Source organism: Dipodomys merriami, unplaced genomic scaffold (genome assembly GCF_024711535.1).
Source record: "Dipodomys merriami isolate MVZ:Mamm:240054 unplaced genomic scaffold, mDipMer1.0.p SCAF_37, whole genome shotgun sequence".
Lineage (NCBI taxonomy): Eukaryota > Metazoa > Chordata > Mammalia > Rodentia > Heteromyidae > Dipodomys > Dipodomys merriami.
Genome location: NW_027205270.1, coordinates 3,842,211 through 3,868,902, shown reverse-complemented (window position 1 = coordinate 3,868,902; position 26,692 = coordinate 3,842,211). Strand labels below are relative to the sequence as shown.

Genomic DNA, 26,692 nt, shown 5'->3' with positions numbered 1-26,692 from the left:
CATGGCCCTGAGTTCAAACCCTAGAACTGCCAAAACCAAAAAACAAACAAACAAAAAACAATGCCAGATAAGGTAGGGAAGGATGAGGGCAAAGGGAGAGCCGGAAGCATTGCTCTAAGCATAAGATGCTTTGAAATTACTGAAGCAAAGCCAGGTATGGTGATAAGCACATGTAACCCCTGCACTTGGGAGGTTGAGGCAGGAGGATGGTGAGCTTCAGGCTAACCTGGGCTATACAGTAAGCCCTTGTCTTAAAAAAAAGAGGAGGGGGGTGGGCTGGGAAGGTGGCTCAGTGGTAGAGCACTTGCCTTGCATGCATGAGGCCCTGGGTTCGATTCCTCAACACCACATAAGCAAAAAGAAAAAAGCTGGAAGTGGCGCTGTGGCTCAAGTGGTAGAGTGCTAGCCTTGAGCTGAAGAGCTGAGGGACAGTGCCCAGGCCCCACGACCGGACCCCCCCCCCAAAAAAAAGGGGGTGGGGAAGGCACCAATATAGGTCTCCACCTCAGTGGTAGCCTGGCTTTAACAGTAGGGAATTCAGCTGGGTGCTGGTGGCTCACCCCTATAATCCTAGCTAATCAGGAAGCTGCAATCTGAAGACTGGGCAGTTTGAAGCCAGCCCAAGCAGAAATGTCTGAGACTCTTATCTCTAATTAACCAGCAACGAGAGAAGAAAAAAAAAAGAAAAGAAAGAAAAAAGAAGATGGATGTATGGCTTGAGAGGTCAAATACCAGCCCAAGAGAGATTATAAAACCCTGAGTTCAAGCCTCCCTACAAATACCAAAAAACAAATAACAGTAAGGAATGTACATGTCTGCTGTGTCACATTTTCTCCCACAAAGCTGGCTCTACTGGAGCACAGGCGAGGAGGAGGAGAGAGCATTTCCTGATAGGCAGTAACACTGTCTATCATGACTTCAGGACAACCACACAATTTGCAAGACGTCTTCCCCTCTCCGGTCTTGTCTGAGAATAAGCAGGGGTGTGTTGCCAAGGCCTGGCTGGTCATTTTGTCTTTGGACACGTCAGAGGGCACACAGCTCCTCAGAAATGACATGGGTGTGTGCCTCATTAATGGGGTCAGACATTGAGAGGCGACTTCTCAGCTCATAAACTCTCTCATCACCCAAGGCAGACACAAGTAGTTATGTTCCGAAAAAAGTTCAAGTACATGGGCTCACATTTCAACATGGGAGAGAAGCTTGTGACTTAAAGAAAGTAGGCTTGGGGGTGGGAGGGGAGCAGAAACTCTCTGATAAAGAAAAAGGCTATCCACCACTGTCGCAGTTCACAGAACTGGTTTGTTTCTCCCTAGAGATCGGAGTGGAAAGGTTTCCTAAAACAGTTACAGTGCCAAGGAGACCACAGAGGTGCTGCATTGCTCAAAATTGTTTTTGCAACTGTCGTCAGTGCTTGCAACAATCCTGTCTCAAGATCTTCAACAGAGGCATTGGGTAAATGGGAAATGGAAATAATGTTTTGTAAGAGTCAAAAGTAACAAGAAATCAAGTCTGGCCATGGTAAAGTACATAGCATTCAGGGTTCAAAAAATGCTAGGTTCCTTCCTCCAATCCACCCTAGAACGTGACAAGGCCAAAAATGCTCTTAAACCCAATTTTCCTCCAGCTCTGTCTGCCTGCAGCAGGACAGGATACCCCAAGATTGTGTGGGCGAGCAATGAGAAACCACTCATAGCTTCAAAACCTGGGCAATGATGGCGTGAGACAGACCAAAGGGGCTTTCTGAGACCCTCATTTTGATCAGACAGTGTGGCTTTTTTTTTAATGTGACTCACACTTCTATGGAAAATTTCCATAGAAGATGGAAAGAGAAGCCTGGTGCTGGGGGCTCACACCTGTACTCCTAGCTACTCAGGAGAATGAGATCTGAGGAGCATGGTTCAAAGTCAGCCCAGGCAAGAAAGTCCATGAGACTCATTTCTAACCACCAGGAAACTGGAAATGGAGCTGCGGCCCAAAGTGGTAGAGTGCTAGCCTTGAGTGAAAAGGCTCAGGGATAGTGCCCAGGCCCTGAGTTTAAAAATTAAAATAAGGTAGAAAGAAAGGGAAGAGCTAATATACTTAGAATAAGACTTTCCAAAGTGACTGCTAATTCTGTCAGGCCCTCTCACATTCTCCTCATCAGTGTGTGTCTTGGCAACCTTTCAGGAATGATGGAAGAATGTTTAAACAAAGAAGATGAAAGCAACCCCAGCAGCCCAACCTCAGCCCCCCTGTTCCACCCCATCCACCCACAGAAAAGACCCACTTACAGTTGCTTCCCAGGGTTCAGCGAGCCCATGTCGATCTCCCGGTCAAACTCAGTGCGGATGTCATTGAGTGTGCCATCATCCCCAAAGGCCCCCCACTCCATGTTGATGCACATCCGCCCCTCATCGCCCTCCACCATGTCAATATGGCGCATCTCTTCCATGTAGCAGGCGTTGCTGCCAGTGCCTAGACAAAGCAAGGGACCACTCAGCACCCACCTGTGCTGATGGATGCCCCACCCATCTCTAGCCTGGGCAGAGACAGATCCTTCTTCCCTCACTAGCCCACATTCCTGTGCTGCATGGGACAGCACCCAGCGCTCGCAGCAGGTGTTCACTCACCCACAATGAGACCAATCTCACAGTTCTGGTCATCATAACCACAGGTCATCATGGTCCCAACTGTGTCATTCACCACAGCCACAATGTCAATATCAAAGTCCTGTGGAGATCAAAGAAGGGCTCTGACCTTCACCATCACAGAAGGGAAACAAGTGTGAAGATAGAGGAAGGGTGCCAAGAAGCCGAGCTCAAGTGCAACTCAAGGCTGCCTGCCCCCTTATAAACCCAACTCAACACCCAAGGTTAGAGCTAGAAATCTAGGTCCAGACCCAGCCAAACAGCACCTCACTTTTACCCTGATCCCCCATATCATGGAGGACCATTTTCCTGATGCCACCCTGTGGTCTGGTTTATAGACAGAGCTGCACTAAGAACAGCCTATCTTGTCTTTTCCAGCTTTACCTCTCCTCTTCTTCCTCCTCCTTCTCTTCATCCTCTTCCATCTCCTCACCTTCTTTCTTTCCATCTCACCCTCCTCAAATCTCCTTAGCTTCTCTTCTGCTAGCCCTAACTTTTCCTCTCTCTGACCCATTCCATCTTCTTATCCAAGTCACATAGACTTTCTTACTTGACAGTGATATTCAAGTCTTCAGGAGTTTTCCTGTATCATATTAACTTCAAAACCCCAAAGGCATCTGATCATACACAAAATTATGGGGTAAATATACAGCAGGAAAGAAAAAGGCAAATCTTTCCTTAAGTTCTATAGAAAGTTCTCGTGCTGAGTTGGAGGACAGGGATAGATTTCAGAGTGGACACAAAACAGCCTATAAACTCCAAGTTCTTGCTTACCCCCACTAACACTCACCCCTCTCCGCTGGATAGCCTTTCGGATCAGAGCCACCACATCTCTTCCTTCCACTCCACTGGACTTGAACCCCTTGGTCCATGAGACAAGGAAACTCTAGAAAAGGATCAAAGAATAAACATTGACTTCTCACAAGTAAAATGCAAACCACATTCCTCCAACAGTCATCATCAGCACAGTCATGACTGAATTTGTCGATTATTTCCTGTCTGGCCAGGAAAGAAGAAACTTGGGCCACCAGAAACCAGGAAAGCAGATTAAATGAATGATTCCTTCAGGATTTGTTGCTCCTAGAAAAGGCAGGACATAGAACTATCAAAATAAGACATATGTCCCTAGAAATCACTCATTCTTTCAAGAGTCTCACTCATAATACTTCAAATCAAATGATTTCCTGATGTTACATTCTGTTATCTTCAGTGAAATAGAAACACTGTGGAATGTCCAGGGAGAGAGGTGACAGAGCATGTCCCCCTGGTACTTCTTCACCTTGCTCTCACAACTACACACAGTCACCCAGGACTCTCAACTGAAACTTCATCTGCATCACAGGTCAAGGCCACCACCCACCCAAAGGTAGCAGGTGGCCTGGGAGTTGTTCCTAGTCCTTCCAACCCCAAGGGTGAAGCATCTTACCTCATCTAGTTTAGTCTGGTGGCAGGGGAATGAGAAGGTAAAGCCCAGTGGGAGCTTCTTGTCTTTGATTTGTAGCTTATCCATGAAGTTGGCCAGGCATTCAGCAATATGGTCAAACAACTAAGGACAGATGACACAGGAAAAGATAATCAAGGAGGTAGAAAGCATAGAGAGAAGAACCTGGGCTATTGGCCTAGAAAAAAAAACTAAAGCTCGGCACCAGTGGCTCACACCTGTAATCCTAGCTACTCAGGAGGTTGAGATCCAAGATCGTGGTTCAAAGCCAGCCAGAGCAAGAAAGTCCGTGAGACTCTTATCTCCAATGAACCACCAAAAAAATAGAAGTGGTACTGTGGCTCAAGTGGTAGAGTGCTCGCCTTGAGCAGAAGAGCTCAGGGACAGCACCCAGGCCCAGGGTTCAAGCCCCATGGCTGACAAAAAAAAAAAAAAAAAAAAGCTAGTTAAAGTTATGCCAGATCCTTACAACTCTGAAGTCTTCATTTGCTCATCTATACACATAGACTTCTCCTCAGAGTTACCAATGCATGTAAGGGCTTTGCTCTAGGGCTAATTATATAATATCTTCCATTTAAACTTGTGTGTCAAAATAATTGTACAGAGGGAGAAATTATGGCCAACATTATCAGAAATTTAACGCATGCCCAAAGAACAGAACATACTTTGGTGGCCCCATCCAAGATACCCAACTGATTACCTTACCAGAAAGGAAAAGCTCAAGTCACTGCCAAGAAGTATTTTTAGCATCCCTGTTTCTTGTGACTGGGGGAAGGGTAGGCCACTGGCAATCTATGAATCCACTCAACAAAATAAGCAACTTTTATATTTTCTGTCCATTCTAAAAAAACTAATCCCCTGGAGGCAATTTGAAGAGGTTATCTTTGTGTTCTAATTTCAAAACAGAAGATTCAGTGCTCCATGAAGAGCACTGAAGAATAAAAAGGGTTTTGTGGAAGAAGAACCTAATAACTGTGACCATGCTGAGCAGGACCCATAGCTCCTAAGCCTTAGAGAAAGCTGTATTCACAAAAGCGGGGCTTTTTAATCAGCCCCAGAGCCCATAACTTTATGGCTCCCTTCTTGCTACTAGCATCCTCAAAGTTGACCCTCCAGATGCTGAGAGGCTGTGACCAGACACACAAGAGGCCAGCAAGGCTGAGCAGATTCCAAAGACCAGGTTAACCAAGAGGCAAAATCTAAAGACCAAGGCAGGGACAGAGAAGAGAGACAGAGAGACAGAGAAAGAGAGAGAGAGAGAGAGAGAGAGAGAGAGTGGGGGGGGTGAACGCCCATCATTCCCTTTCCAGATAGAAGCCAAGATGAAGATTTCACAGAAGATTGTCAAACGGTTGTCTTAGACAAGTAGCACTACCATCCTCACCTGGAAACATGTTAAAAATGCCAATTTTAGGCCAATAATGGTACCTCACACCTATAATCTTAGCTATTCAGGAGGCTGAGATCTGAAGGTCATAGATCAAAGGCAGCCCAGGCAGGAAAGTCCATGAAATGCATCTCCAATGAACCATTAAAAAGCTGGAAATGGAGCTACCATTCAGTGATAGAACACTGGCCTTGAGCATAAAAGCTAAGGAAAACTGGAAGATAGCAAAGGAGGGGGTGACATTGTCCAAAAAGAAATGTATTCATTACCTGACTTAAGAGACAGTACCCACTCTATACATCACCTTTTATAATAACAATTTTTAAAGTGAAAAAAAAAGCTAAGGTACAGTGTCCAGGTCCTGAATTCAAGCCCCAGCACAAAGAAAAGAGAAGAATGTGGCTTAGTGGTAGAGTGCTTGCCAACATGCATGAACTCTGGGTTTAGTTCCTCAGTACCATATAAACAAAAAAAGCCAGAAGTGGTGCTGTGGCTCAAGTGGTAGAGTGCTAGCCTTGAAAACAGTGCCCAGGTCTAGGAAGGAAGGAAGGAAGGAAGGAAGGGGGGAGGGGAGGGAGGGAAGGGGGAAGGGAAGGGAGGAGAGAGAGAAATTTTAGCATTCTCTCATCATCTTACAAATACTGTAGCAGAAAGTCTGAGGGCAACACCAGCAACTATTTACAAGCCTTGGAGGTGATCTTCATGTAGTGCAGTTTAAAGGACAGAGAAAGTGTTATTTGCATATACAAAAGGTCTGAGAGATAGAGGGGAGGGAGGCTGACAAGCCTATAGGTTTCTGTAAAACCTGGGGAAGGTCAACAGGAGAAACCTAGAAAGATAAGGCCAGTCTAGTCTGGGAGACAACCAGCTCTAAGGGAACGCCCCATGTAGATTCTGTCCCTATACCTTGATCCCAGGAAAGTTAACCCACCTGATGCTGGGCCTTCAACTTCCAAACCAAAACATTCTCAAAGACAGGCAAGTGCAGAGCCAGGACCAAAGGAATCAGTAGCAGACCTAACTCACTTGAACAGATGCCAAATATATTATTATGTAAGGGTTTCCAGATAGATTTTTTTTAGAAGGTTCTGGTCTGTTCAGAGATTATATAGGTTATATTACATATATTCCCAGTGCCACCTTCTTGATGGGCTAGTCAAAATGATCTCTAGTTCACTAGGCACTGGTGGCTCATGCCTGTAATCCTAGCTACTCAGGAGGTTGGGATCTGAGCATCTCGGTTCAAAGCCAACCTAGGCAGGAAAGTTTGTGAGACCCTTATCTCCAATAAACTACTCAGAAAAAGCTGGAATTTGAGCATTGGTTCAAGTAAGAGTGCATTAGTCTTGAACACAAAAAGGCTCAGGGATAGTACCCAGGACCTGAGTTCAAGCCCCAGGAATGGGAAAAAAAAAAAAAAAAAAAAAAGACCTCTAGTACAAGTAACTGTATCCAAAGAAAGGAAGCTGTGCAAAGAGATAAAGCAATCATCAGAGATGCCAAGGATCGCACCTAGACCTAACCACTGTTCCCTTTCCAACAGCCCTCCCAATGAAAGGCAGAGAAAACAAGCAGCAAAGAGGCTTTAAATACTGCCCTCATCCAGACAGTAGCCACAAGCTATCTCTGGTCATTTCCATTAATTAGAATTTAGGCAGGCACCAGCGGCTCACGCTTGTAATCCTAACTGTTCAGGAGGTAGAGATCTGAAGATCTCAGTTCAAAAAGTAGCCTGGACAGTCAAACCGGAGACTCTTATCTCCAATTAACTGGAAGTGGAAATATGAGAGCACAAGCCTTGAGTGAAAAAGCATGAAGCCCTGAGCTCATGCTCCAGTACTGGCACTATAGGTATGCATGTATACACATATATACATATACAATTAAAATTACACATTTTAGGTGCTCAGTGCCCCAAGTGACTGGTAGTCTTACACAGGACAAAAAAGTTATTTGGGCTAGTTTTGGGCTCAAAAATCTTATACCTTTTTAAAGGGAAAAAGAGAAGGACCATCTGCTTCCTGGTCTGTTAGTTGAGGATTTAAGGATAAGATGCTAGGGGAAAGCACTAACACCGCCCTGCCATAAAAAGGCTCAAAGGGCATCATTCTATGAAGTTTCCTGTTTTGTTTTGTGTTTTTTTTTCCTTATTGGTTGGAGGCTCTGTTCCTTCTTCTGCCTATAAGATATACTTTTAAAAAACCTTAGCAGGGCATTCCTGCAATCCTAGCACACAGGATGCTAAGACAGAAGGATTGAGTTAGGGGTCTACACAAATACCTTGCCTCAAAAAAAAAAGTGTAACATTAGAGTCATGAGTGAATCTAAGGTAATTAGCCCAATGAGATATTGTACTTCATTTGAACAAGTGATCTTTGTTACAACAAAAGATGGCCATGAAAATGGCCATACTAAAGGAAGAACCATTTGCTGATATAATTTCAGATAGAGTCCAGTGTTACAAGGCCTGGAGTCAGGAAGGAGATATTTCCTGAGCCGCCGAGAATGTTGCATTAAGAGACCACTGTTGGAAATGATATACATGTTGCAAAAACTGATTATTTGTACGGTACCTGGGCCCTACCTATTGTAGGAGCTGAGACTCCACCTAACACATTATCATGACATTGCCAGTCTTCTTCACAATACTAGATTAACTTTAGGTGTTCTTTTGGGGTTGTGTCTTGTTTATCAGGTTTCAAATATATGTAATTTGGAGTGGGGAATTCAGGATAAGAGACAGGCAACAGAAGAAGAAAAGGTGGCCACATGACCATATCTCCCATGAAGGGGAACAATGCAATTGCTGACTACAGAGACTGAGAGCACAGTAGGAGAACAGCTAGATGAACATGCAAAACCTCCCATGGAAAGACAGTAGGCATTGTCTCGAAGCTACCCCACAATCTATAGGTCCTATCATCTCTCTCTACAGATAAATTAAGTGGAGGCTCTGCCAGGTGGCATTGCTAACCCAGAATCAGCTAGATTGCTCAAATATAGGTCTCAACCTTTCAGTATTCCAGTATGATGCATGCATGGGAAAGCAGTGGAAGAAGCCTTTCCCTTCTGTGGTTCTTTCCCAACACTGTATTGGAGATAGGTGGGTGATACCCCTACATAATTCCTTCTCTAACCTCAGCCTTTAAACAAGGCAAACAACTTTACCCTTTGAGCCACCACCAAAGACAGATAAAGGACCTAAAAATATCTCACTCACTCGGCTCATAATCAGTAATTCTTTTCCTAGCAGGGGCCTGCTTAGGGGAAGGAACAGGAACTAAAGGAGACCTCAGACTCCGCCCTTTCCAAGATGTGTCATTGCCATCCTACATAGTTATCCCTCATTCATTCCTTTTACTACTGACTACCCTCTGGGCATAAAACGTGGCAGGAATAGCCAGATCTCCTGCTGTGGGGAAACAGTACTGCTGTGCCAGTGTCCAAGGGTATCTTGATTGTCTCTCTGTGGCAAGGGAAGATGAAGAAAGACCATCCCAAGGGAGGTGTTTGTAGAGCCACACCTGTGTGCCAGAGCCTCGCATGATGTCCTCAGGGATAGCATAGATCTGGTTCTCCATCTCCACCTTCTGGAGTCCATTGTCTGTCACTCTTACCCGGAGCACGCGGAAGTTTGTCCCTCCAAGGTCCAGAGCCAAAAACTCACCGTGTTCTATAAACAAAGGTAGAGCCACAGTTAGTTTAGAAAAAGGATCCAACTGCCTGACAGAGATCAACTATAACTTAAAGTCCTAGCCAATGCTCGTGTCTCAAGCCTGTAATCCTAGCTACCCAGGAGGCTAAGATCTGAGGAACTCAGTTCAAAACCAGACTAAGCAGACCAATCTGAGAAACACTTATCTATCTACAATTAATCATGAAAAAGCTAAGGTATATGGCTCAGGCACTGATACCAGCAAGCCCTAATACCAGCACAAAATAAACAACCAAACAAAAACTTTTTTAAATACTGAAAACTCTGAGTCCCTCAGTGAACACTGCTTGTCTATGAGTGATATAATGACCGATGGATCTTACACTTCTTAATTTAAATTTTATTGTAAAGGTGATGTACAGAGGAGTTGTAGTTAATAAGTCAGGTAATGAATACATTTCCTTTTTAACAGTGCCACTCCCTCATTTTCTCCCAATTTTTCCCCTTCTGACCCCACTCCCCCAGGTTGTAAAGTTCATTTTCAACATAGTATCTAGTGATTCTCATTACTGAGTTGGTTCACATTTCTGTGATTCCCTTTCCCCTCCCCAAATCAGATAAACTTATATACAAGACAAAGGGTACAGAAATAAAAAAGTGACAAAGGGTAAAAAAAAAAAACAAAGGGAAAGAAAGAAGGAAAAAAGAACTGGAAACAGTATAATTAAAAAAAAAATCTCGTTTCCATTTCATTTCCATTTCATTTCCATAAGCCCCATTCATAAGAACATGGAAAGACTTAGAAACAATTATATCAAGTGAAATAAGCCAGACCCAAAGAAACCTAGGCTGCATGGCTTCCCTCATTTGTAAAACTAGAATGTCTATAAATCTACAAGTTAATCTGATGGATAGTAAAAGACAAATAATTACATTTGAGCATGATTAATTAAACAGCACTCTAAGCATTCACACAGTGAGAACAAAAGAGGAAGTTCTTAGGAGAGGATCACAATGGATCTTACTACTTAATGCTTAGCACTTTTATAATTCATATCAACAATGTGACAGTTTCACATCCAACAGTGGGGCCCTCACCCTCTCACAAGATTGACTGTTCACTACATGTTTAGCAAGTCCCTATGGAGCTCTAGGGCCCCACAAGGCCTGTGCCAGAATTCTATGTTTTAATTCTATTCTTCATATCCAAAACTTGACCTTTAATATTTATACTGCAATGCCAATGTCCTACACAGGATAAGGCCACATTGTTATAAACTCAATGGCTTAGTAAGTTGCTAAGCAGGTGCCCCTGAAGAAACTCAGGCTTAGTAGAATTTGAGAGGATGCTAAGTCTCAGAGTATGTAAGGCAAGAGTTGGTCCACTTAGCTGGGCGTAGTGGCTCACACTTGTAATCCTAGCTACTCAGTAAACTAAGATCTGAGGATCACAGTTCAAAGCCAGCCCAGGCACACAAATCTGAAAGACTCCAATTAACCACAAAAAAGCTGGGAGTAGAGCTATGACTCAAGTGATAGAGCACCAGCCTTGATCTAAGGAACCACCAGTATCCAGGCTGTGAATTCAAATCCCAGTACCAAGTAACAATAACAACAACAAAATTGTTCCACTCAGCTCCTCCACTCAAGCCATGGGTTTTGAAGGAATAACAAAGAGGATAGAAGGAATCTGGGAAAGTTTGGGGTCAAATCTTCCTGTGTCACCAGAAAGATGGAGTTCCTTCCCACCAGAAAATAAGCAGTGCAGACAGGAAACATCTAGATTCTGGACAATAATACAGCTAACTACAGGGACGTGGTGCTCCATTGTAGATCACAGAATGAAAATGCTGAAGAGGCACCGCTGAGCCCATAGCAGGGCTGGGTGGCTAGTAGGCAAGGGCCAGCGGGGAGGGGAGGCGGCTCACCCACACTGCACTGCGTCCTCCTGATGAGCAAAGGCTTCACAAGTCTCCCACTGCCCCACCCCACATCTTCTCAAAGAGCACAGTAGCTTCCTAAGAAACACACTTATTGGCTTCTTCCTCAATACGGAGTCCCTCTCCTAACGGAAACTGAAGTACAACAGAATGGACAGTAGGTCAGACTAAATGAAACAACAGGTTTATTCCATCCATCCCCAACAAAGGTGTTAAGATCCATCCCCTCAACACCTTTAAGACTTACGCTGGTTCACTGATAGCACCACCACAGCCCCTAGAGTACAAAGGGGAAACAGAATAGGCATATCCCATGGACTTTCCCCAGGACTCTGAATGCACAGCACTAGGTGGTATTAGAGTGAATCCACTGGGCTTCATTCATTCCATTTCTAAAATGGAAATATCATCCAGGCATCAGTGTTTCATGCCTATAATCCTAACTACTAAAGAGGCTGTGATCTAAAGATAAAGGTTCAAAGACAGCCCTTGAGACTCTTATCTCCAAAGAACCAAAAAAAAAACAAAAACAAAAACAAAAAACAAGTGTAGCTGTGGTTCAAGTGGTAGAAAACTAGCCTTGAGTAACAAAAGCTAAGGGACAGTTTCCCAGGCCCGAAGTTCAATTCCCACGATGGGCACAGAAAATTTATAAGTAAATCAATCAATCAAAACAAAATATAATAGGAACAGCATATTTAATAAGACGGTTGTGAGGAGGAAATATGCTTCAAGCACCTAATAACTGTGCCAAGAACGTAAGACACACTCTGTAAGTGCTAAGTACTTTCTTCACGGGCTCTCGGCAAACAGTACCCCACACCTTCCCTGAGAGTCTCCCTGGCCAGAGCCAGTAGGGGACACTATAACAACCTGTCTAAGAAAAGCCACTGGAATCTGTACTAATGTTCCATCTTAGGTCCTGGAGGCAGCCTCATGATTCATGACAGTTGTTGGTTCACTAAAGCAATGCCAACCTTGTCTGGGAGAATTCTGTCTGCTTCATGGTCATGAGCAACTTTTCCAGACATTGATTCTGAGCCTTCCCTGGTCGTGGGATCTCAGCCAGATTATAGGAAATGCAATGTAGTAGTTGTCATGAGGGATGAAAAGGAACATCAAGAATGAACTGCCTTATCAGCACTCTGAGATCCAGGACGCACGCGATCCGCTGAATCAGTTACCATGGGGGACGGAGGTGACCAGGGCTGCCCTAGTTGGTGATCACCCAAGGCCTGCCCTGCTGGATTCAGCCCAGCCCAGCTCCATCAGGAATGTGGCTTTGCTCTATTTTCTGGTGAACTGGAGGGAAACTACAAATAAGAAAGTAATTGCTGAAAATTCTGTTCCCAGGAAGGCATGTCCCCTGTTTTCTTTAGATTCTTCAGGACCAGCTATTCAAGTCCAGAATCTGAGGCAGATCTGGCCTTGAGATTCTAGAAATCCTAAGATGACTCCTTCAGAGCACTGGATACTCTAGTGCCCATACTCACAGCATGCCTGACAGTCCCCACATAGAGCTGTGGTTCAGGGCTGTAGATTAGAGATAGATGGGTAGGCCTCAGGAATCCCAAGTAACTATAGTTGATATTTGAGTCCACTTATTAAGGAACTATCTCACCCTAAATTTTCTTGTCGATGGCTCATTTACTAAATGAGAGATTTAGTAGATAGGTAGCCCACCATGTCGATGTCTTTAACAGAAGACAATCTTGATTTGTTAAGCAACGAGCATTCATTTACTTATAAATGTTAACTTACTGATACTCAGCTCAGATAAACATTATAATTCAAATTCATAAATGAGAAAATTCAAGGCTCAGATCAAGCAATGCCAACCAGGATGCAGATCCAGGCTGGTTCTCTGGCAACCCTGCTCCACCTCACAAGGAGACTACTCACAGGAAAGTTGTAAACTTTCAAATGATCTCTTGTCTGACAATGTCAAGAGCACTGGACCTTGAGATCACGGAGGCCCCTAGATTGGCCTGGGTAATGGAGGAAGTGATGCTGTGTCTCAAAAGTTGAGTCACTTGGTTAAGGTCATGCAGGGGCAAATGACAGCCAGTGTTAGAAGCCAAATCCATCTGACTCCAAAGCCTGTCCCTGGCCGGCAGTGCCACGCCCTCAGCTTTCCCAGCTCTGGTTCGTGGAAGCTATAAAGTAGTGAAAAAGGAATCAAAGATACCTTTCACCTTTATCAGTTTGCCCAATAAGCCCCTTATGGCCTTATTAGATGACTAAATCCTCTCAGATTTAACCTTTCACATTGAGTGGAGGGATGAGTGAGGTGACAGCTACACAGTCACTGACAAAGGTGACATGCTCTAGAGTACAACCTGGGACCTCATAAAGCTGGCTGACGCAGGATCCTCTCCCCCTCCAACCAGAGAAGGGGCGTCATCTGCCTACTAAGACAAGGGAAGAAAAAGAAGGAAAGAAAAAAGCCTTAAATAAATGATACCGGTCCCTGCGGAGAGGAAATGGCAATGGGAGGACCAAGTGCCACCCTGACACATGCCCAACAGTGAAGACCCAAGTAGCTTCCACTGGCCGCTGACTCATTTCCCAACCTAGACTACCAGCCAACCTACTTTCACTTCCGCTCTTATCAGACACCTAAAGTCAGTAAGATAAAGGAGTTGCAAGTTCTCCTGGGAACTCACCTGTCACCAGCAAAGACCAAGAACCAAAATGGCATCTGACTAACCACCTGTACATGAAAGTCGATGTAACCTTAGTTGATATGACTTCAGTCATTTATTTGGATAAGTCTTCACTCCAACACTGTTGAAGCTGAGACATGTGCTGGGGGGAAGAGGGGTGCAATAATGGAAGGGTACAGGAAAGGAGGGAAGAAGGATGAGCAGATACAGTCATTATATTCAATGTACACTATGTAAAACATAAATTTCGTGACTTGAGGGTAGGAATGAGATGGGGAAAGATGGAGGAGATAGATGAAAAATATGATGATCAAGATGCACTGTACTCATAACCTGACTTCTGGAATTGAAACCCCTTAGTGCATATATTAGTAAGTGGGCCTGATACCTTCCTGATGCCAGTGTTTTTCTGAAGGATAAGGGACAGGGGACAGTGAATTTTCAACCAAGTTTATTTCTAATAGACAGATAGATACTTGTCACTAATTAAAATAGATCACCACCTGTTCCCCTCATCAGGCACTCGGGGCAGTGTGCCAGCCAGTGTCTAAGAATGATTTGCAAACACTTTTGGTTTAGTTTTATACTTTCAAGCAGTAGTGCTGCTTCATGCAAAATCAACTGTGAGCTGAACCAGGAACCCAGCCTCAGACTCCAGAAGTCCCCTTTGCACAAGTGGTTTGTATAATGTTCCTAGAATGTGGGTCATCCATGAAGCTGGCAAGGTATGTCCACAGCAAGGGGAAGGCACGGGGGTTCAGTTCAGCTCACCTCTTGTACCCTCACATCCAGTTTTATTTATTTGTCTCTACTTTTGTCTTTTATGAGGTTCTACATCAGAATTTCACAGGGTTAAATTTGGAACTGAAGTCCACTCCCTCCAAAAAAAATGGAAAAAGTCATTCCAAGAAATGCTTGAAAAATGCTATTTTGCAAGTCAAAAACTGAACCCATTCAAAGACTTCCTAACACAATACTTCACATCTGTCACTAGTTGTTTTAACATTGAGTGTGGATGAGTAACCAAAACCTTCTTAGCTACCTGATGCTGCACAGTCACTGACTTGGCAGGAAGAGATTGGAATTAGAAAGAACAATTAGAATAGATTAGAAAGGTTGTTCAGGGAGGCAACATGAGACAATCGGACTGAGGAGTTGTCAAAGAAAAGGGAAGATATGGAGGAAGAGGACATATGTGGACATAGTTGGTATCCAGTAAGAGAGAGGTTTGTTTTAATTATATGGGATGGTACCAGTTGGTAACTGTCAAAAATAAAAATGACATCCACAAACTATAACACCAGGCTTACATGACATGGCTACAGCACATGTCCAAAGACTATGGTTTCTCAAGCAGGACAGATGCATTCTAAAAAAGACTCTAGTAGCACTCTGGGGGATATGTTAGTGCCAGGGAGGCTGGTTGCTGTGACAGTCCAGCAGAGCAGCAATGAACGCCAAAGATCCAGGATCAACCATCTTGGTTTGCCCAGAATGGAGGGATTTCCAGTGACATAGGACATTCAGTAGTGAAAGTATCTTTGACAAAATGGTATTTGGTCACACCTTAGAGCTTGAAGCCCTTCTTGCTCACCCAATGCATGAGGGCATGCAGCTGACAAGGTTTTCTTAGTCATTTTCATTTCAAAGGTGCTTCAATTCAACAAATATCAATCTATGTGTACGTAAATGTATCTGTTATTCCTCTCCCCAGCCATCTATCCCAACCTCATCTGTCTTTTGAGTTAGGGCAAAGGCACACATCGAGAACACAGGGACACACACACACACACACACACACACACACACACACACACACACACACACACACACACACACACACACACACACACACACACACACACACACACACACACACACACACACACACACACACACACACCTCACACCTAGAAGCACAGTTTGTCAAAATTGAATATAACAGCAGAGGGGACATGGCTCTAGTGACAAAATGTCTGCTCAATAAATGTGAGACCCAGAGATCAAATCCCAGTACTTGGGGACAAGGGGACTTTTTTTTTTTTTTTAATATTTTTGTCAGTAATGGGGCTTGGGCACTGTCCCTCAGCTCTTCAGCTCAAGGCAAGCGCTCTACCACAGCACCACTTCTGGTTTTCTGGTGGTTAATTGGAGATAAAGAGTCTCACAGACTTTCCTGTGCAGGCTGGCTTTGAACTGCAATCCTCAGATCTCAGCCTCCTGAGTGGTTAGGATTACAGGCGTAAGCCACCGGCACCCGACTGGGGAATGATTTTTTTAATACATTGAAAGGCAAGGTGATTGGCACAATGCCTATCATATAAAAAAGCCATCTACCATATGCAACCTATTAGTACAATCATCATTTGTATTTCTGGCACCACACAAATACACTTAACTATTTGCTTTGTCTCTATTGCCAGGCTGTTGATACAATACACAGCAACCAAGATAAGGGCTTCGCTCAGGGTTTCACTAGCTCCTATAAAACCTATCACTAGCCCAGTCTCCCCTTATCATATCATATGCTTGAATTATATGGCCGAATATTGCTCTCTAATTGTCTATATAAGCTTTATCTCTCAGAGGACCAATTTTCAGTATTCAAAGGCAGGGCACAGGTAGCTTGGCACACCATGGCCTTATAGAGGAAACGAACCTCAGATAGGACTTTGTTATCAAACTCAACAGCTAGCCTGGAGTTCCCAAAAAAAGAACTGGTGAATTGTGTTGCTCAGGTGGGAGGCTCATAAGCATAAACGTGGCACAACTTTCTTATTTCCATGTTTTATTTTAATAACATCAATCTTAGTTGAAAAACAAGTTTTCATACAGTACATTAAAAACAACAATGGAAAAAACACCTCTTTTAATGTACTGTGTGAGTTATTTCTTTTTCTCTCAGATTTTTCCCCCTTTGCTTTATCACCCGTCATGACTGTTCTTGATTCTGGTACGCAGTGTCTTGTATATACCTTTATCTTATTTGAGGTAAGGGAAGGCAGAATAACAAAATGGTGAAACAAAGAACAAAGGGTGAACCAATCCAAGAGTGATTCTCACAAGACACTATGTTGAAAATGAACTTTACAACTTGGGGCAGGGGGATGAAGAGAATCAGAGGGAGGGAAAGTGGGAGAAAAATGAGAAAGGGAGAACAATGCTCGATAATAAATGTACCCAAACTTATTTATGTACAACTGATGTTCATAAGGGCCCAGGGTTGGTCTGCAGCTGGTTAAGTTGAAATCTCAACGCTGCCACCTATTTGCTGTGACTTGGGCAAGTTGCTTGCTCTCTCTAAATCAGGTTTCTTTTCCTATAAAATTAGGTTACAAGTACCTACCACTGGATCAGTAAGAACTGTTGAGGCCTTAACATAGTACCAGGCATTTACTAAGTCACCACCACCACCAGCACCATGATCACCAGCACCAGTACGCTTCCCTGCAATCTAGGGAGTGAAATCTGTCTCAAGGATGAAGATAGATTCACCTGTGAAAGCAATTCACGATATAGAGTAGTGGACACATGTCAAACAATTAAGGTGACACTACTTTCCCCTCATTCTGCAGCTAAGGAGTTAATTAGCATATCAGAAAAATACTCACTTCTGAATTGCATGCCCCTGGAACACTTGTATATTTTCCCTCAGGTTGTATCTAAACTTTCTGTTTTAATGAAACAGAGCCAACTCATATTTATGATTCATTTGAATGGATCATCTGATTTGCTCTAGAAACCTTAGTTCAGTCACATGAGACAATATTAAGTGTAAATCTTCTAGCCATTGAGCCAGGGCTAACCATACAAAATCCCCACTTTGCTACCAACTGGCTGCGGGTAACCTTGGCAATCATCAATCCTCTCAGCCTCAGTTGCATAATTTTGCGTAATTTTTAAAGTGAGAATATCTTACAAAGTTTCTGTAGAAATAACTATAGGTATATATAAACAGCAGAGTATGTGCATGCATTAAATGGTATCAATTATTTCTACATGTCCTTTTAAGATGGAACTTTCTCTAAAAGCCAGACCCTTATGTCATGAGAATAAGTGGCAGACCCCCTGACGGTACTGTGTCATGGCCATGACATTGATTAGGGCTGCCTACAGAGTCAAGAATGTGTAATAGTTGCCAGTGCCTCATATCTGTAATCCTAGTTACTCAGGAGGCTGAAGTCTAAGGCCAGCCCAGGCAGAAAAATCCATGAGACTCTATTTCCAAAAACATAACAACAAAAAGCTAAGCTGGAGGTGTGGCTCAAGTGATACAGCATCAGTCATGCAAGCAAGCCAAAAAGCATGAGGCTCTGAGTTCAGACAGTATTGACAAAATTAAAGAGTGTCTTGCTTGGCAGATAGAACATATAACTGCTTCCTTTCTCCAATTCTTGCAAAAGCCAAGAGGGTACATACAATAAATATTGGTGGGAATAGAAGAATATGCAGAAACTTCATACATTGTTGGTGACCATATAAAATGGTTTGACAATTTTAGGGTAAGGTCTGGCAGTTTTTCTTTATCTAAGCATGTACCAAACTATGGCCCAGTAATACCATTCACAGATGTTTACCCAAGAAACTGAAAATGCATATTCACAAAAAGGCTTAAGTAAGAATGTTCACAGCAACTTCACCCCTGATAGCCAAAAACTGGAGACTGTTCAGTATCAGTCAATTTCATGGCATGTGATTTCAATCAGATCTTAGAATCAATAATCAAAGGCAACAAACTATTGATAAACCCAAGATAGATAAATCCCATTGAGGATGAGTAAAACACTTGCATTGAAAACAACTACTGAGCAGGGTACCAGTGGCTTATACCTGTAATCCTAGCTACTCAGGAGGCTGAGATCTGAGGATTGCAGTTCAATGCCAGCCCCGGCAGGAAAGTCCCTGAGACTCTTATATGCAATTAACCACCAGAAAGCTGAAAGTGGAATTGTGGCTCAAGTAGTCAGAATGCTAGCCTTAAAACAAAAAAGCTCAGCAACAGTGCCCAATTCCTGAGTTCAAGCCCCAGGATTAACACAAAACAAAACAAAACAAAAAAAACACTACTGAGCTGGGAAGCCAGTGTTTCCTGCTTTTAAGCCTGGCTATCCAGGGAGCTGAGATCTGAAGACCAAAATTCAAAGCCATCCCAGACAGAAAAGTCTGCAAGACTCCATATCCAATTAACCAGCAAAATGCTGGGTTTGAAGGTGGAGTTCAAGAAGTAGAGCCAAGCACCAGTGGCAAATGCCTGTAATCCTAGCTACTCAGGAGGCTAAGATGTAAAGATAGCAGTTCAAAGCCTGCTCAGGCAGAAACATCCATGAGACTCTTACCTCCAATAAACCACCAGAAAACCGGAAGTGGTGCTGTGGCCTCTTGAGCTGAAGAGTGCAGGGACAGTGTCCAGGCCCAGAGTTCAAGACCCACAAGAAGAAGAAAGAAGAAAGAAGAGGGAGAAGAAGAGAAGAGGAGGAAGAGGAGGAGGAGGAAGAAGAACAAGAACAAGAAAAAGAACAGGAACAAGAAGAACCAGAAGAACAAAAAGAACAAGAAGGAGGAGGAGGAGGAGGGCCACAATAAGCAAGCAAGCTGAGCAAGTGCAAGGTACACTTAGTTCAAGCCCCAGCACTGTCACGAAATGCTGCAACTACTGTGTGAAACTATTTTATGTACAGTGCTAGAAGAGATAAAACTACTACTAGAGCATGATATCCAGGGGGTCCACTGACTGGGAAAGACAGAGAGAATTTTCATGGGATATGCTAATGAGAATCATATAAAAAGATGTATATATTTTTGTCAGCTTATCAAATAATGGGCTTAAGGTTTATCATTTCATTATATGTACATTTTATATCAAGAGAAGAATCCTAACATTTAACTCTAGGTAGTAATATACATGCTCAAGCTGCAGGGCTGAAATGAACAAATTTTTGTGATTTATTTCACAATGTATCAAATAATAGGATGAACTGATGTTTGGAAGGATGGAAGGGGTATGATATGGTAAGTCTAGTTAAAAAAATACATGTTCACTCTGGAACATTTAACCTTTTTTAAAGTGAGGGAAAAGTAAAATAAAAAACAGAGAACATCTTTTGACTATTTTAATTGTACAAATTTATCGTGTATCATGCTATAATTCAGCATATATATATATATATATATATATATACTGTGCAATAATCAAATTGTGGTGGGGGGTTGGGGAGGAGATGGGAAGGGATGGGAAGGGGGAAAAAGGAGGAGGCAACAATGCTTGATAAAAAAAATGCACTCATTACCTTGCTCATGTAATTGTAACCCCTCTGTACCATATTTTCACAATAAAAAAAAGAAAAGAAAGTAGAAGCAAAATAATAATAATAATCAAATCGTGGTAGTTAATTAACATTTTCATCCCCTTAAAAACAATTAATGTTTAATTAACACAGTAATTGCACACACCCTGGCAGACAGTTCAGTCATCTGAGAAAAGTATTTCTTGACGATCCTCTGCAGTTCCTGGGACATGAACTTAGGGCCTGGGCACCATCCCTGAGTTTTCATGCTCAAGACTAGTGCTCAACCTCTCGAGCCTCAGCTCCATTTCTGATTTTTTGGTGGTTAATTAGAAATAAGAGCCTCACAAGACTTTCCTGCCCAGGATCAACTTTGAACCACAATCCTTAGATCTCAGCCTCCTGAGCAGCTTGGAATACAGGCATGAAAGTGATCAGCATTATAGGTTATTGTCCTGATGCATGCTCTCATGACTCACAAATGGTCTCACAGATAGGCCTTTCCTATCTGGTCTTCAAATGTCCCAGCTGTTATTGAGCAAAGTCTACCCGAGCATACGTTTTGCAGTGGTGGGTCATAGCTCCATAGGTATATTCCTATCACAGGAAAAGTCCCTAGCTGTTCTCCCCTAACAACTTAAGAATTTTACATCTCATCTTTTCTCAAAAGAGAAAACAGAGGATCACACTGTCAATGAACAGCTTGAATTCAAACCCATTTAAAGCTAGAATTTGAATCTTCATTTCGCCCCACACTGACCTGAAACCACACACTGTATGTGTAACAAGAAGTGGCTAATTATGCAATGCCAGTTTAGAATAAAAACTGGTCTGAAGACCATTTATGGCTTTCACACTGTGAACTGAAAAACACTTAGCTGGGCACTGGTAGTGTACCTGCAATCCTAGCTACTCGGGAAGCTGAGATCTGAGAATCAAGGTTCAAAACCAGCTCACATAGAAAAGTTAGACTCCAAGTACCCAGCAAAAAAGCTGGAAATGGAGAGATGGCTCAAGTGTAGAACACTAACCTTAAGCAAGAGAGAGCTCCCTGCATGAGTTCAAACCCCAGTATACACACACACACACACACACACACACACACACACACAATTACTCCTGAATTGTATGTCACATTTTATATGAGAATGTGTATATGTAAATATTTAAGTGTAGGAATATATCCTTTTGTTGTGAGGGTATACTCCAGAAAAGTTAGAAAGCTACTGATCTGAGGATTAGGTCCTTCCTGGTCAGAGGTATGAATCTGAAGTTTAATTCCTCAGATTTGAAAAGCAATGCTGGAAATGAACAGGCTGATCTGACTTTGATCAAATCCAAGTTGAACAGGCATCACTGGAGCAAAGGTCTGGAGACTTCTGAGGGTGAGAGGTCATCTCCAGCAGCATGAACAGAAGCCCAGACCCCCCCCCCCGTGGCCTTGATGAGGAAACAGGTGCATCAGCAAGGTCCATGGAGGTATGTGACCACATCTAGGGTCTGTCTGTGTGCCTACAGCTGCATTCCCAGTCCGTCCCCTTCAGCGCTTCATAGGAGAGCCAACACTGAAAAAGAATCTTCCTTCCTGGTAGTCTTTGGGAGTCCCCAACCCTTGTTGCCACGTGCCATAACTCATACCTCCCTCCAAGTAACAACATAAACTTGAAAACCCTGATGTCAACCATGTTAATTACATATCCTCCAGCTCTTTTCCTCAGTTGCAGCTCCAGAAATGTTGCTATCAGTTATCTACTGTGCATGTCCCAATTTTTAACATATATAGCTGCTGAGGGATTTTTAACTTTTTAAATTTCACATTCAATGACTAAATTTCACATTCAATTCATGTCCTTCTCCAGTTTACACATGTATTTTTCAGGAGAGGGGCAGTGCTGAGGATAAAACTCAGGACATTATTCTTGCTAGGCAAGTGGTCTACAATGTAAGCCATAACGCCTGCCCCAGTCCTTTTTTGGTTTCTGTACTTGTACTCTTGTACTCGTATTCTTCTACCTTTACCTGAGTAGCTGGAGTGTGCCACCATGCCCAGCCTTCAACTTGTTGTCTTTTGGGATGCATCTATATTTACACATGCTCCTTTATGTGCTATATATTTCAGTATTCCATCATATGACTATACCACAGTGTCCAACATGCAGTCACTGCAAGTAGTTCTGCTAGGAACATTACTGGACCTGACTCCATTAATTCATATGGCAGTTGTTCAAGGCATATACAGTTAGAAATGGAATTGTGGAATAGTGGTCATACATACCATTTGTCCCATAATTTTTCCTTCCCAACATTTTTATTAAGTAAATCCAACCTTACTTTGAAAACTGCTAGTCATAGCATTTACTGTGTGCACCAGTGCTGTGTTTTATAGGTCCACACATGTGCACAGCCTTGTACATGTACATACTCAAGTGGGGTCTTTTTTTGTGTGTGAACATACTGTACAGAGGGGTTACAATTGCATGGGCAAGATAATGCGTACATTTCTTACCAAGCATTGCAGCCTCCTCCTTTGTTTACCCTTCACATCACTTCCCAGCCTCCCCCCTCCCCCCCCCACCAAGTGGGGTCTTGATGCCTTTGGCTTTGGTATCTATAAGTGACTCCTGGCTCATCCCAAGATCATCAGCTGTATGATCTCAGGAAAATTATTTGGCGATCCAAGCTTCCAATTTCTCATCTTTAAAAAAAAAAAAAAAGTAGCCAGGTGCCAGTGGCCTATGCCTGTAATCCTAGCTACTAAGGAGGCTGAGATCTGAGGATCATAGTTCAAAGCCAGTCCAAGCAGGAAAATCCATGAGATTCTCAACTCCAAGAAACCACCAGAAAACCGGAAGTGGTGCTGTGGCTCAAATGGTAGAGTGCTCACCTTGAGCTAAAGAGCTGAGGGTCAGTGCCCAGGCCCAGAGTTCAAGCCCCATGACCAACAACGACAGCAACAAAAAAAAGTGAAGTAGTGCTGTGGCTCAAGTGGTAGAGAGCTCACCTTGAGCTGAAGAGCTGAAGGACCGTGCCCAGGCCCAGAGTTCAAGCCCCACAACCAACAACAACAAAAAAGCTCACACCTATAATCCTAGCTACTCAGGGGGCCAAGATCTGAGGATCAAGATTCAAAACCACCCCTGAAAGGAAGGTCCATAAGACTCCAAGGAACCAGCAAAGTCAGAAGTAGAGCTGATGGAGCCATGGCTCAAGTGATAGAACATCAGCCTTGAGCGGAAAAAAAAAGCTCTTGGACAGCACCCTGACCCTGAGTTCAAGCCCCATGACCTGCACAAACACAAATAAAATACAAAGGATTAAAATACATACCAACTTTATAACATTTTATGAAAAGTAAACGAATGAATACATGTAGGTGCTTAGAATACTTCTTTCACTAGAATGCCTATTTCGACAATGATTAAACTTCGAGAGCTAATGAATTTATCTGAATATCAAAGAAAACATAGAAATCGATATGGTTTCAAATCAGGGAAAGGTAGGTACAGTAAATGTGCCAATCTAGAGGTCATAGGAGGGAGAATTTCCAGAGCCCCCGCCCTCCCCCTACATACCTCAAGAGGCTTTTTATATGGCTGAGGCACACAAGAGAATGATCTTGAATAAGGTCAATCTCAGTGATGGAACCAGGCTGTTCTCCAAGACCTCAGCAAACATGCTTATTTTAGGAACTCTATAAAGTCTTGTTAGACAAACCAGGTTCTTAGAGACTCCAGTGAGCCTCAATAACACAAGTGTGATAGAAATAGGCACAAGTTATATTAAAAGCCCTAACTTCCTTTCTGCAGCCCCAATTCCCAGTTCCTCTGCAGACATTTCACCAACTAAGGCTAGCTTCTTTGAGTCCACTCCTTACTCAGCTTCTTGGACTCTGCGCCTCCTTGTTCTTCCCTTGCCCTGGCAGCTGCTCTGGGGCTCCTTCTCCTGTCCTGTAGATGTAGGAGCTGCCTAATGTCAACCACCCCTCATGGGCCTCCCACGTGCTTTTCCACATGATAACTCTGCACAGTTCAGTTTCATCCCCTTCCCCAGGGATGCTGCCATCCAAGCTTGCAGTGCTCAACCTCCTGGCATCCCTTCAAATCTCCTCACTTCTCTATCCATCACAAGGCACAGGAGCCATGGCTGTCATCTCCCAACCCACAGATACACCCGCTTCCAGTCCATAGTTACAACTGCTCACACCTGTCAGAAACTTCCACTACCCTTCCACCCCCCAATGCCTAATGAAGGAAAATGGCCCAAATGCCAGCCCTTCTAGGATCCAACCTTTCTTTGTCCAGCTTTCCAACACCAATTTTTATCCATAAGATAAAATCACTCCCTGAGTGACACAGCATGAAACAGAGGTTCTGTATCCAAACAGGATTAAACAAACCAGTTGTTACTGCAAGACTTCAGAGCCTTCAATACCTAAGTGTACACTGTGGCTCTTCACATGTTCTCCATATTACATTTATTTTTATTTGATGTCTTTTTTTTTTTAATCTTACTAGGTAGCTCAGTCTGACCTCAAACTCACCATACTCTCGCCTCACTCTTCAAGTGCTAAGATTATGGTCAAGGCCATGCATCTGGCTCTTCTGTATGTTTTTTTAGACTTCTAGGCCTTTCTCAAGGAGGAACAATCAAGGACAATCTGAACTACCCTGTTTTTCCAGCATGTCTACAGAATATATCCCTGAAGATACTGAGGTATGGGTAGACCAGAGAGTGACCACCCTTGTGTGAGCATCAAAGCCTGTTTTGTTGGTCTGTCACCACCACTGTAGTCAATTTCTGTGGAATTACAAAATTTCAAACTGAGCCAAGAAGCTTTTGTCAACACAGGGGTAGAAAGCAAGTTGCTGTTAGCAGTATCCTGGGAGGGCTGACAAAGAGGAGCTTTGACCTTGAGTACTAAGGCTGTCTCTTGGTGTTGACTGCCAAGGATGCCAGCTTTCCTTATCTTTCAAATCACCCAAAATCCCCAGCCTTCAATTCCCTGTGTGGCCTAAATCAGCCTGTGTTGGCTTCCATAGCTTGATGCCAAGGAAATTTTCACTGATATATAGCTCCTTGGGTCGCTGAACAACCAATCGAGTGCCCATCATAGGGCCCTCAGAGCCCTTCCACAATCCCCCCCCTTCCCAAATACAGTACCTGTGCCATCTGGAGTAGACCTCACAAAGGTGGGCAGCATTTTCACAGAAGCAGTAGGGTGGGTGGTGGCTCCAAGCCCTTTCTCCATCTCCTTGCGGAACCGCTTAGAAATCTCCAGAAGAGTCTCGTCAGATAGGCGCATGTGATAGAGATACTGATCAACCTGAAAGAGCAAGAAAACAAGAATAGGCCTATGAGTTAATAAATTAGAATACAGTCTATGACATGAAAATGTCATCTAGCCCTTCAAAAGAATAAAATCTGTCAAGGACAGTGGTAATTATCAGGGCTGATAATTCTGTAGAATGGTGAACCAGGAGAAAGGGCAGTTGGGAAGAGAAGTGTTCTCAGACAGGTTGAGGCATGAAGGATTGGCAGTGAGGCCCATAGGCAGGCCTGGCAGGGCAGATGTCTCTGGACATCACCTTACATACAGGCCTAGATTCTCACTGATGCCCCTACATGCTTCTCCATAGATATTCTTTGTGTATCTGCAATGGCGATGGGCAAATTCATGGATGGAAGAGCAGTCTGTTCTGCCTTGTTAAGCCATCTTATTGCCACTTCCTAAAGGGCAAATTCTAAAGCAGTCATTGTTCATATATCCCTGATGCTTAAACTGCTACAAAGCTTACTGGAAACTGAGTCCAATAGGTCTCATTTTCAGCTCCGAAGAATCAAATTAAAGTGTCACCCTTTACTCAAGTCATGCTGACTTTTACCCAATAGATTATAATCATCTTTCAAGTGTTCAATGATATATGAAAACAATAATATGACAATTATGACTGGTAATGGTAGGTAAACAAGCTTTCCTGTGTGGGTACTGGATAGAGTTTTGGGGGATTTTTGTTTGTTTGTTTTTTTACAATACTGGGTTTTTTGTACTTACTTCCAAGTATTCACTAAGCAAGCACTCTCAGGCCTTTACCCCAGGACTCTTGCTCTTTCTACCTCCACCTCCTACCTAGCTGGCATTACAGGTGTGCATTACCATGCTCAGCTTGTTTTGGAGACAGTATCTCCCAAACTTTTGCCCAGGCTGGCCTTGAACTATGATCCTCTCATCTCCTATCAAACATTTCTTATTTGCTAAGTGCCAGTCTAAGACTCTGATTTGATTTCTACTGTCTTTTTTTCTTATTTTCTGCAGGGCTTGGGGGGGGGGTGGCGCGGCGGGGTGGCGGTCCTAAGGCTTCAACTCAGAGCATAGCTGCTATCCCTGAGCTTTTTTGCTCTATCACTTGAGCCACAGTGCTACTTCCGGCTTACTGGTGGTTAATGGGAGATGAGTTTCTTAGATTTTCCTGCCCAGGCTGGCTTAAAATTGCTATCCACAAATCTCAGTCTCCTGAGTAGCTAGGATTACCAGTGCCTGTTTTTATTATCTTTTTTTTTTTTTTTTTTTGTAGAATGTCTGCATTCTTGTTTTACAGATCCCTTGGGTGATGAAATTCAGAGGTCTATGTGGCCCACAGGATCACTATCCTTGTGGGCCTCTGGGCCTTCGCCACTCCCTATCTGTCCTA

General features: G+C 43.3%; 1 protein-coding gene across 2 annotated transcripts in view; it reads right to left on the bottom strand.

The window, feature by feature from the left end:
• The window catches only part of Hk2 (hexokinase 2), a 198,581-nt gene that overhangs the window by 18,561 nt on the left and 153,328 nt on the right, over nucleotides 1–26,692 (bottom strand). For both annotated transcript variants that reach the window (XM_069989070.1, XM_069989069.1), the window contains 6 exons: nucleotides 25,164–25,326; nucleotides 8,983–9,131; nucleotides 4,057–4,176; nucleotides 3,421–3,516; nucleotides 2,613–2,712; nucleotides 2,274–2,457 (listed from right to left, as the gene is read on the bottom strand). In XM_069989070.1, coding sequence (XP_069845171.1) covers nucleotides 2,274–2,457; nucleotides 2,613–2,712; nucleotides 3,421–3,516; nucleotides 4,057–4,176; nucleotides 8,983–9,131; nucleotides 25,164–25,305 — 791 coding nt within the window. In that variant the 5' untranslated portion in view covers nucleotides 25,306–25,326. The remainder of the gene's footprint in view (nucleotides 1–2,273; nucleotides 2,458–2,612; nucleotides 2,713–3,420; nucleotides 3,517–4,056; nucleotides 4,177–8,982; nucleotides 9,132–25,163; nucleotides 25,327–26,692) is intronic.